General features: G+C 52.3%; 1 protein-coding gene across 1 annotated transcript in view; it reads left to right on the top strand.

Moving 5' to 3' along the window:
- The first annotated feature begins 2,426 nt into the window (after positions 1 to 2,426).
- The window catches only part of SUSD1 (sushi domain containing 1), a 141,332-nt gene continuing 131,571 nt past the window's right edge, over positions 2,427 to 12,187 (top strand). The window contains exon 1 of the mRNA XM_062206717.1: positions 2,427 to 2,535. Coding sequence (XP_062062701.1) covers positions 2,427 to 2,535 — 109 coding nt within the window. The remainder of the gene's footprint in view (positions 2,536 to 12,187) is intronic.

A 12,187-nucleotide genomic window follows, 5' to 3' on the forward strand; every position in this document is an offset into this window, starting at 1 on the left:
TGCGAAGGCCATTCTACCTATGTCTGAGGGGCCCACAGACTCCCAGCCCCACTGTCTTCCAGGCTGGGCATCAGCAGGAAGCCGGGCTAGGAGCTGGAACTGGGTATCACACCCAGGTACTCCACTGCAGGTGTCTCTACTGGCCAAATATAGTAGACTGCGTGACACGTTCATTTTTAATAAATCTATTTAAACCCACTTTATGTATAAAGTCAACTGATACATTATAGTTGTTATGGAAAAGAAGTACTGGAGAAGTATTCTATCTCACTGCTAGTATAGGTGCCTGTTGATGAACTCGAGCTAAAGATAAATTTCAGTTTGAGATTTTTACTAGAATTTCAGTCCAATTTTTACTAATTAAAATGGTGAATCTTATTTCCCATAAAAGGGAGTTTTATTTGAAGAGGCTAAATAGTTTTTTTTTTTTAAAAGATTCATTTATTTATTTGAAAGGCAGAGTGACAGAGAGGGAGGGAGAGAAGAAGGGGGGAGAAAGAGTGGGACAGGTAGAGAGAGAGGGAGAAAGAGAGAGAGAGAGAGATTGATTTTCCATCTGCTGGTTCACTCCCAAACGGCTATAATAGCAGGGACTGGGACAGGCCAAAGCCAGGAGCCTGGAACTCCTTCCTGGTCTCTCCTTTTGGGTGGTAGGGGCCCAAAACTTGGGCCATCATTCACTGCTTTCCCAGAAGTGTTCAGATATGGGAGGCCCTGTCTCAAAGGCTGCTTAACCTGCTATGCAACAATGCTTCTCCCTCCACTTGCTCTATTTTAACTCTTACTACAGGACAAACACTGATAAGGAGATAATATTTCATGTTGTGATCTGATGAACTCACCATTGGGTGAGTAATAAAAATGTTTTTTACAAAAAGTACTTTAAAGCAAAAATTAAAAAATGGACCAATAACAAGAACAAGTGAGAGTCACATAATCTAACGTAGGATAGAGAACAACATGATTGTGCTAAAGTATAATTTTCAAAAAATTAAAGACATCACTCTTGGAAACATAAAATGAAAACCTAAGATTCTATTCAACTAATGAACGAGGGACTTAGTAAGATGTTGTCTTCAAAGAGGAATTAGCGATACAGTAAGGTTCAAAGGGAAATTTGGAAGTTAGGGATGACGAATGAATTTTCTAAATTGGCCAACTAGTTAATATATAAGAAAAATGTAATTACTGTTCATCTTTTTTTCTTAAACCTAGCAGAAATCACATTTCTACTGGAAACCATTCCTTTTCATTGCGTGCGGACAAGAACCTTTTGCATTATCATCGGTTTTCTACAAGCTAACCCTCCCGGACTATAGGGCTATTAATATCAGAAGTCTCTGGAAGGTGCATAGTACTTTAGAATCAGATGATCCCTTGAGGGGCTACAGACAGCTCCCAGGCCAACACCCCAGTAATTTTTCTCCTCCCATTTCCAGGTTCTGGACAATTTTTCTTGACATCACCAATTTAAAAAGTGTGCATGTAGATACACATATTTAAATATATTATTTTGCAGGCGGGCTCGGAGGGGCTGGAGGTCCAGGTTGCTTTACAAATGTCTTAAAGGATTGGTTTATTTGTTGAAATAATGACTCTGTCTCCCAAGCCCATGGAGAGCTGGGCTTGACAGAACATTTTGTCTAACTAATCCCCCACACTGTCCATCTACCGCTTCCCCTGGCTGGGGCCCCTATCTTTGTTGAACAAACATAATTTGCAACAAAGCCTGGCAGGGTTATTTTTAACGGGTCCTTTAAGGCTGGCAGGGCTGTGGAGCCCTTATATGGGTGTGCTGGCCTGTGGTTAGCCTCGGGGTCAGCTGGGAGGGGAGAGAAGTGTCCCCAGAGCTGACATGGCCTCCCCCATGGCTTTTTCATGCTTCAGGTCTTGGTTCACCCTCCCAGACGCCCCAAGGTGGGTGTCCTGCAGGCAGCATCTGCCCCTCCCTCCCAGACGGTCCTGTCACCTGGACCGGCCCCCTGCGTGGTCGCTTCTCTCCCTCTCACCTGTTCTTGGAGCTGCCTCAACTCAGCTCCTTCTGCCCCCACCCCTCCTTGGCCTCCCCCGAAGCCCAGAGCGGCTGGGACCCCCCCAGGTCACTACACATTTGCGCAGACTTTTCCTTCCCAGCACAGTCGGGGACTCCCCGCCCCGCCTGGTGGGTTCCCCGTCTAAGAAAGGTGAGCGGAGAGAGGGCCTGGTGCTGTCCCGGGCTCGCGGTGCGTCCCGCACGCAGCAGGTGCACCTGGCCGGAGTAAAGCCCCTCGCCGCGCCGCCTCCCGGGGACTCCGCGGCGCCCTCGGCCCCCCGCGAGCTGCCGGAAGCGGCCGGGCCGGCCTCCTCCCCGCGGCGCCCGCCGTCTTATCTGAGCGCCTCCAGGGCCCCGGGAGAAGTCGCGGGCGCGCCGGGAGGGACGCGGCGGCATGGGCCGTGGGCCCCGAGGCGGCGCGGGCCGCCCGCCTCGCCGCCTGCTGCCGCTGCTGCTACTGCTGGGCCTGGCCGGTGGTGCCGCCGGAGCGCCGGGCGCCGACGGTGAGTACCGGCGGGCACCGGCACGGCGGGGCCTCGGGCTGGGCGCGCCGGCTCGGCCCTGGAGGACGCCGGGGCGCTTCCCCGCCCCTGGTTCGGGTTGGGCGTGGAGCGCAGGTGGGGAGCTGGGGGGGGGGGGCGGGGCCGCCGGAGGACGCCAGTTTGAAGGCGGCCTCGCCCTGGGCGCCGGGCACCTGCTGTGGCCCGGGACGCCGGCGAGGTGGCCGCGCCCGGGGCGCGCCGGGCAGGGAGGGCTCCGTCCGGCCGCGGGCGCTGTGCTCCGGGGCCTTTTGCAGGACCCGCTTTGGACCCGGTGCAGCTTTCTTTCTACTTTTAACGCCTCCGCCTTGCTGAAGAGCCAGGTGGTAAATATAATGAGACAGAAGGGCGTGTACAGGAATAAAAAGTTCATTCATTCATCCACTCATTCAACAGCCGGCCTGTGCCGGGCGTGAGCGTGCGGTGCCGGCCCTCCGGAGCTCACCGTCTGCGGGAGACAGACAAGCCAGGAATCCATTCATTTCCAGGCGGTTGGCGATGTTTGCCCTCTGCGAAATGCAGTGCTGAGCCTGGTAGCATTTGCGTCACTCGGGGGATTCAGACACTCAGGGGAGGTGACATTCCCTGGAATTACTGTAAGAAAGGTGGGAGGCCGCGAACGTGGCCCCACAAGGGGCAGGTTGAGTTTGGCTAGGGTTTTGGTGAACGTGGTGTGTGTGGGCCGTGCCATCCAGGGTTGGTATGTTCTGCCCCCATGGTGTGGGGCAGAGGAATTAGGGCGGGGCCTACTTGTGCCCTGGAGGGAGGTGGGGATGGAGTCTCCGCTGAGCCCAGAGGACCTGGACTGGCAGATCGAGGCCTGCGCTCAGTTGTTCTGGGTGGTGGGAAGCCATTGAACCTCGCTGCAGGTTTCTGTACAGGAAGTGATATTAAAAACGGGTAAAGACCCCCTCCACTTTCTTAATAAAACCAACTCTGATCCTGAAAGAGGAGGGCGGAGGGGGTGTTGGGGGTTCTGTCCCCCGAATTCTCACTGCCTCCGGACTTTCTCACTCACTGGCAGGTGTTTGTCGTAAAGGCTCTACTCTGGAGGGGCCGTTTTTGCAGCGTGGGAGGCTGTAGTGGCTTTCTCCCTTCCCTGACCCAGGTCCCACAGTCGTGGGGCTGAGAGCAGGCAGGAAGAAGACGTGTGGAGCCCAGTGCAGGATCCCTGTGTGATGGCGCTGCTGGGTGTGGTCCCCGACTGCTGCTGGGTGAATTTGGGACAAGGTTGAGCCTCCTTTCTTATGTCGATGTTTTCACAACCTTGCGGCATCTGGCGTCCTACAAGGGCCCTGTGGGGAAAGGCTGCAGGCTTAGAGCCCACTGAGGCGTTGTTGCAATAGCGAGCCTGGAAGTTCTTTTTTTTTTTTTTTAAATTAGGTTATTTATTTATTTGGCAGAGTTACAGACAGAGGGAGACAGAGAGAAAGGTCTTCCTTCTGTTGGTTCACCCTCCAAATGACCACAACGGCCAGTGCTGCGCCGATCTGAAGCCAGGAGCCAGGTGCTTCCTCCTGGTCTCCCATGCGGGTGCAGGACCCAAGGACTTGGGCCATCCTCCACTGCCTTCCAGGGCCACAGCAGAGAGCTGGTCTGGAAGAGGAGCAACCGGGACTAGAACCCAGTGCCCATATGGGATGCTGGTGCCGCAGGTGGAGGATTAGCCAAGTGAGCCACGGCGCTGGGCCCTGAGCCTGGAAGTTCTGAGGATGGGACCCTCAGTAATGACAGCGGGAGAAGTGAATGGAGCTGATAAGGTGGAAGTGGCGCTGGGAGGAAGCACTTAATAACATGGTAGGGGCAACGGAACAGAAGAAAGATGGCATCCGAGTTCTGGGACTGGGTGACTGGGGTATAGTTCTACCGGAGGGGGAGAATGATTTGGGAGAAAGATGAGTAGCTGTTCTGGGCGTCTTGAATTTGAGGTGCTGTTATGGTTTTTGGAGAAACCAAATCCATAGGGAGTTAGGACTGTGGCCTATAGGTGTGTCCAGGTGCTGTAGGCTGGATGGTGTCTTGAAGCCTGGAGGTTGAAAGAGTAGCAGCACTGTCTTAGTCCTTTTTTATTGTTGTTACTGTAGTGACAAAATACTGAGAGCAGGTAATTTATAAAGAATGGATTTATTTGGGTCATAGTTCTGAAGACTGGGAAGTCCCAAAGCAAAGCACTAACAAAGCATCTGGAACTGGCAAGGGCCTTCTTGTCACGACCATAATGTGGCGGGGCCTGTGCTGTGGTCTGTAAGTTAAGCCTCCACTTGGGGTCGGCGCTGTGGTGTAGCGGGTAAAGCCGCCGCCTGCAGTGCCGGCATCCCATGTGGGCGCCGGTTTGAGCCCGGCTGCTGCACTTCCGTTCCAGCTTTCTGCTATGGCCTGGGAAAGCAGTAGAAGATGGCCCAAGTCCGTGGGCCCCTGAACCGGTGTGGGAGACCCAGAAGAAGCTCCTGGTTCTTGGCTCCAGATCAGTGCAGCTCCAGCCATTGCGGCCAAATGTGAACCAGTGGATGGAAGACCTCTCTCTCCCTCTGCCTCTCCTTCTCTCTTTGTGTAACTCTGACTTTGAAATAACTAAATAAATCTTAAAAAAACCTCCACCTGTGGCGCTGGCATTGAGAGACCTGAGCCTGTATCAAGACACAGCTATTTTAGACTAGGCTTCCATCTTGTAACTCAGGCCTGATTGGGCCCTGAATCCTAAGCCAAAAGCTCCTAAAAGAAAAAAACAAAACAAACAAACAAAAAACACCTCCCCTTGCGAACAGCCAATTAGCAGATAACAGGGAAATACTTAAAGTTCCAGGTAGCCGGCACCGCGGCTCACTAGGCTAATCCTCCGCCTTGTGGCGCCGGCACACTGGGTTCTAGTCCTGGTTGGGGCGCCAGACTTTGTCCCAGTTGCCCCTCTTCCAGGACTCTGTCCTGGTTGCCCCTCTTCCAGGCCAGCTCTCTGCTGTGGCCCGGGAGTGCAGTGGAGGATGGCCCAAGTGCTTGGGCCCGGCACCCCATGGGAGACCAGAAGCACCTGGCTCCTGGCTTCGGATCAGCGCGGTGCGCCGGCCGCAGTGCGCCAGCCGCGGCAGCCATTGGAGGGTGAACCAACAGCAAAGGAAGACCTCTCTCTGTCTCTCTCTCTCACTGTCCACTCTGCCTGTCAAAAAAAAAAAATAAAAAAATAAAAAAATTCCAGGTATATTTTCAGGCAGTTAAGGTAGTTGATAACATCCCGAAACCCTGCAGTTTGGCACGTACAGCCTAGTGGCTTGGACCCTATACTTTAGCCAATCATAAAACGACAAGTATAAATTTAAAATATGAGCCTATCAGATGCTGTATAGCTAAACTTGTTTGTTCAACTGTATAAAAACCCTAACAACCTTACTGTAGGGGCTGCCGATCCAGCCCAGCTGTGCTTGGTGCGGATGTTGGACCAAACTCGAGTTTGAAATAAAACTCTTGCGTTTGCATCAGTCTCGGCTCCTGGTGGTCTCAATTGGTGGGAATCTGATGTTTCGGGTCCAACAGCATCCCACATGGGCACTGGTTTGTGTCCTGGCTGCTCCACTTCCTATCCAGCTCCCTTCTGATGGCCTGGGAAAGCAGCACAAGATGGCACAAGTGCTTGGGTCCCCGTATCCCTGTGGGATGCTTGGAAGAAGCTCCTGGCTCTTGGCTTTGGATTGACCCAGCTCTGGCTGCCGTGGCCATTTGGGGAGTGGACCAGCAGATGGAAGACCTCCCTCTGTCTCTTCCTCTTTCTGCCTCTCAAGTCAATAAATAAGTCTTTTTTAAAAAAATCATAATGTGGTAGGGACAGGGAGGGAGGGGTGGGGGAGAGAGAGAGAGAAGCATGCATGGTAGCTCTTGTCTCTTTTCCTCTTTTAAAGCCACAGATGCCATCATAAGGGGCTCCTCCTATCTAATGCTGATTACCTCCCAAAGGCCCTACCCCCAAAAGTCTTTAACATGGGAATTTGGGGATTAAGTTTGCAGCACATGAATTTGTAGGGAACACATTCAAACCATAGCATCGAGGATAGACTCCTGGGAAAGACCAAGCTGAGACAGTAGATGCAAGAGAAGAGAAAGCAGTGGCCAGCAGGAAGCGGGCGGCAGGAAGACTGGACTGGTGGAAACCAGGAGACGGGAAGACTAGGGGTGGAGGTTGAGAACAAGGCTTTGGATTTGTTGACTCTAGGCGGTGGTGACTCAGAGCAAGCAGAGCACTGAGGGCGGGTATCAGATGTACAGGGCTCTAGAGTGAGGGCAGAGACCTTGGCTGAGGGATAGATAAGCTTTTCAAATTTATTTGAAAGGCAGAGAGACAGAGACAGAGATTTTCTGTTCTCTGATTCAGTCCCCAGATGCTCACAACAGCCGTCGCTGGTGGGTCAGGCTGAATCCAGGAGTCTGGAAGCCAATCTGAGTTCTCCATGTTGGGTGGGTCTTAGGGACTCAGGTCCTTGAGCTGTCACCTGCAGCCTCCTAGGGTGCACAGTAGCAAGAAGCTGGACTTGAACCTTGGCACTCGAATGTGCGTTGCAGGTATCCCAAGCAACATTGTAATTTTTAATATTTAAAATTCAATATTAATTCATATTATTTATTAATATTAATATTAAATATTGAATATTTATTTGAAAGGCAGAGTTACAGAGAGGTAGAGGCAGAGAAAGAGAGATATCGATCTTCCATCAATGGCCAGAGCTAGGCTGATCCGAAGCCAGGAGCCAGGAGCTTCTTCCAGGTCTCCCACGCAGGTGCAGGGGCCCAAACACTTGGGCCATCTTCTACAGCTTTCCCAGGCCATAGCAGAGAGCTGGTTCGGAAGTGGAGCAGCCGGGACTCAAACTGACACCCATATGGGATGCCGGCACTGCAGGCGGTGGCTTTACCTGCTATGTTACAGCGCTGGCCCCACAAGTGGCATCTTAACTGCTGTGCCAAATGCCTGCCCTGGCACTCTTTAAACAAGCTAAAAGGACAAGGAAGGTTGCTTTCAGTTGGGCTGGCCTGGTCAGTGCAGCATATCCGGGGGCACGGTGTAAAGTGAGTTCAGTTTAGACTGAGAAAAATTATTCAGCAGAGGAAGAGTTGAAAAATGCAAACATAAGAGATTTAGCTGAGCCAAGTAAGCCTGTAAGTAGGGGAGGGAAGAAGAGCAGAGCACTGCTGTTTCCCTCTTGCAGCTGTCTACGTAGTGCACATTTCCAAACCAGTCCACTTGCCCCTGCGTCTGGGAAGTTTGCTAGCACTCTCTACTTCTCTTTGTGGCACCAGCGATGCCGTGCCCTTGGCATTGTCATACACTGACACTGTATCACAGCGGGGTTGTTTAGTGGACAAAGCGCTTGTGCATCAGGACTGTGGACTTCGGAGTGGGAATGCACAAAGACCACCCGAGTGAGTGAGAAGAGAGGCCGCTGTAGCAAGGGAGGCAGCCCCCAGGGCACGTGTTCGGCAGAGACTGAAAAGAAGGCGGCGAGGTGGGAAAGATTTGTGGTGAGTGAAAGGGACAGCTCTGCCTGGGGAAGCTGAAGAGCCTCAGGAGCAGCAGGCATCCTGTGTGATTGGTTAATGGGTTGGCCCTAAGTTGGAAGGAGGGGCAAAAATTAAGCAAAACTGGCCGTTACTAAGTCCAACCCCGCTGGGCTGATTGCTACAGAGGTTGTGGTTTGAGTTCCCGGTCTGATGGCTGCAGATTGTGGGTCAGAGTTCTGTTTCCTTGTGTGGGCTGACCAGCCTCTTGGTGACTACTTGTGCTGGATGGCGTTTAGTGAGGGAGACGTGTGGAGAAGGGAGCTGCAGTCGGCTGGCCTGGGTGTGCAGGGAAGGCTGAGAGGATAACTGGTCCAGCAGGAGGGTATTGGCGGCTGGGTGTGGTGCCAGGCGCCTGGGGAACCCAAAGGTTAGGAATGAGCCAGGAGGGTGGAACCCGTCACTCCGGTTCCTTCACCTTCCTCTGGCATTGCTGTGAGTCTGGGAGTGGCTGTGGGACTTGCTGGCTCAGGCCTGGCTGGGTTCAGAAGGCCAGAGCGGGAGGCCAGGCTTGGAGGCCTTGAGAATCGTGGGGCAGCTGTGAAGCGCACCCGGCTCCCCCGGTCGTGCCTGTCCCGGCGTGGGCGTCACACGGTCTTCATAATTACAGCGGCACGTTCGTTCTTCACAGTGGGGACGGGGAGGAGACGGTGGATGGTTTCGGAGTGATTGAAAGTTGCTTGAAGTAGTGGACAGGATTCGAGGGTTTGAAGATCCTCTCTGACCCGTCTTCCACCTGCAGGGACTCTGTCCTGGGCATATCGTTGGATCCTAACATGGGAGATGGGAGTTTGGCTTAGTGTCTAGACTGCCGTTTGGGATGCCTGCATGCCTCACTCTGAGTCCTGGCTCCACTGTGGATTCCAGCTTCCTGCTGCTGGGCGCCCTGGGAGACAGCGCTGAGAACTTAAGTAACTGAGTCTAGGAGACCCGGATGGAGTTAGCCCAGCCAAGTCCTGGCTATTGTCTGCTTTTGGGGAGTGAGCCAGTGGGTGAGAGCTCTGCCTGCCTCTCAAATAACTAAATAAGAAATTTAAAAATTATTTAAAAGAACACTGGACACATCTTCAAGTGGGCTCCCAGTCTCTGTGGCTCAAAGCGGTAAGTGGTCTGTTGACCTCAGCTGTGTAGAGCCGAGGTGGGAAGCGAATTGCATGGAAGGAGAAGAGACATGCATGCAGTTGGAGAATGAGTCAGGTGTGAGGCAGCGTGTGACAGGAACGGGTAGGGGCGTGGTACGTGACCACCAGACGTGAGTGATGGGGTGGGGCCCGCGGGCCTTAACTCAAGACTCAGCGTTGGGACTGGGGCCTGGGTGTGTGGAGATTTCTGGCCCAGAGGCCAGGTGTGGGGCCCTCGGCCCATGGATCTTGGTGAAACTAGAAAGTAAACAGAAAAAAGCACAAGGAAGCTGAACCGCTTTGCACGAGAGAAGGTGTCCAGGCTGTCGATGGGGACTGTCCGATGGTTCAGGTTGCCCTAAAACCTTTCACTGTTTGAGGGAGTAGGGAGCTCTCCATCTTGGGGCATTTTGAAGCAGAGGTTATGTTTTTGTTTCTGCGGTTGTTTTATTTATTTTTTTTTCTGCCAGGATGTTGGAGGGCAGAGGGAGTGAGGTTTCCCAGGTTCCTTCCATCTGGGGGCAGTGGAGGAGGGCGGAGTTTGATGCAGTCCCTTAAGGGCAAGGCGGTTTCATGGGTGGTGGCGGCTATACCAACTTCCTCGCTGAGTTTTGGGCCCCCTCCGCATGCTTCCTCAGCCCATGTTCTGTCTCCACATGTCTTTACAAGCTTGCGAAACAGAGTCTCACGGCACTCGTGCAGTAACTTAGCTCTGAATGACTGGAGCTTGTGTCAAGCAAGATGGCTTTACAATCGAGCGTTCTACTTGTAGCCTGAGACCACCTGCACCCCCTGCCTCTGTGTCCTGAGACCACCTGCACCCCCTGCCTCTGTGCCCTGAGACCACCTGCACCCCCTGCCTGTGTGCCATCCTGAGCAGCAGGGTTGCTTAGTCGCCACAGAGCAAGGAGCAGGTGGACCTGTATGAAGAGAAGGGGAGCTGGATGGTGCCTTTTGAGTCGGGTTTTCCCCAGGGGGCTGGGCGGGTAGGGGAGGACGGAGAGAGTTTATGTAAATGTGGATGGATTGGATGGTTTCTAAGGTGTCAGCCCATGAACAGGTCAGCCACTGCCCACACAAAGCTGCGGCTGTGGGTTTGTGCACTGGGCGCAGTCCTCCGTTATTCTTCCCAGTTAGCGGAATTGGTTGGTTCCTCCATGTATTCATGAACAAGGAGTTGTTGAGTGGCTGTTTTAGCAAGGCCTAACGTATTGTAGTTGCATTATGTGTGTTGACTCACTTACCTTCTAATCCTTACAATAACCGTAGGAGGTAAGGTTGCTATCCTTAATTTACAGATGTACAGAAAACCGAGGACAGAGAGCACCAAGGGTTACACAGCTAGTAAGTGGCAGAGCTAGGGTTATAACTTGAGTGTTTTAACCACTATTCCCAATTCCAGGCACTGCATATTGCAGACTGTTTCTAATGGTAACAAGATCTATGGAAATAGACATGATATTCATTTGCATACATTTGCATAGTGCTTTGGAGTTCACACTGTATTTTAATTTCTCATTTAATTAAAAAAAACTTTTAAAAAACGATTATTTCACTTGAAAGAGAGAGATTGATCTTTTTTTTCTTTTTAAAAAATATTTACTTATTTGAAAGGCAGAGTTACAGAGATGCAGAGACAGAGAGAGAGGTCTTCCATTCACTGGTCACTACCCAAACAGCCGCAATGGCCATGGGCCGTTCCGAAGCCAGGAGCCAGGAGCTTCTTCTGGGTCTCCCACATGGGCCATCTTCTACTGCTTTCCCAGATCATAGCAGAGAGCTGAATTGGAAGTGGAGCAGCCAGGACTTGAACCGGTGCCCATATGGGATGCTGGCACTGCAGGCAGTGGCTTTACCCACTATGCCACAGTGCCGGCCCCCAAGATGGATCTTCTATCCATTCATTCACTCCCCAGATGGTTGTGATGGCCAGGGCTGAGCCAGTCCAAATCCAGGAGCCAGGTACTTCATCTGGGTCTCCCATTTGGGTGGCAGGGGCTCTGATACTTGGGCCACCTTCTGCTGCTTTTCCAGGTTCATTAGCAGAGAGCTGGATTGGAAGTGGAGCAGCTGGGACATAAAAACCAGCATCCATATGAGATGCTGGCATTGCAGGTGGTGGCTTTACTTGTTATGCCACAACACCAGCCCCTAAAAACATTTTTTAAAAAGATTAACTTATTTGAAAGGTAGAAAAACTGATTTTCCATTCATTATTTCACTCCCCAAATGGCTGCACAGCCAAGTCTGAGTGAGGCTGAAGCCAGGACCTTAGAATTCTATCTGGGTCTCCCACGTGAGTTCAGGGGCTCAGGCACTGGTCCATCTTCAGCTGCCTTCCCAGGCTCATTAGCAGGTAGCTCCATTAGAAGCAGAGCAGCTGGGACTCCAACTGATACATCGAAATGGGATACCTGATGAAGCAAGTAGCTTAACCTGCTGTGCCTCAACTCTGGCCCCTAAACATTTATTTACTAGAGAGAAGAGGCACAGAGAGAGACGGACAAACACACAGTGACAGCTCTAAGGCCACCACAAAACACATCGAACACCAGAGTTGGGGAAAGGTTTTATTGACAGGGAAATCCAACAGGCTGGAGGGAGAGGGGTCGAGAGAGTGAGGTCAGAGAGCCTGTGTGCAGGAAGCAGGTCCTGTTATATTCTTGCAGGGGGCAGGGAAGCAGGAGCAGCAAATCCCGTTAGGGTGGGGGTGGAGCTGACGCTTGTGATTGGGCCATTTGGTCACCTGACTTCTAGCAAGCTAGAAGGACCAAAGCTTATTGTGCAAGATGGCGCCACAGATAAGGCTGCACCATTTTACTAACAACAGAAATCTCTGATCCACTGGTTTGCTCTCCAAATGCTGGCGACAGTTGGGACTGGGCAGAGGCTGAAGCTGGGAGCCAGGAACTCAATGCTGGTTTCCCTGGTGGGTGGCAGGGGTTCACTTCCTGAGC

The sequence above is a fragment of the Lepus europaeus genome, chromosome 12 (assembly GCF_033115175.1).
Source record: "Lepus europaeus isolate LE1 chromosome 12, mLepTim1.pri, whole genome shotgun sequence".
NCBI lineage: Eukaryota > Metazoa > Chordata > Mammalia > Lagomorpha > Leporidae > Lepus > Lepus europaeus.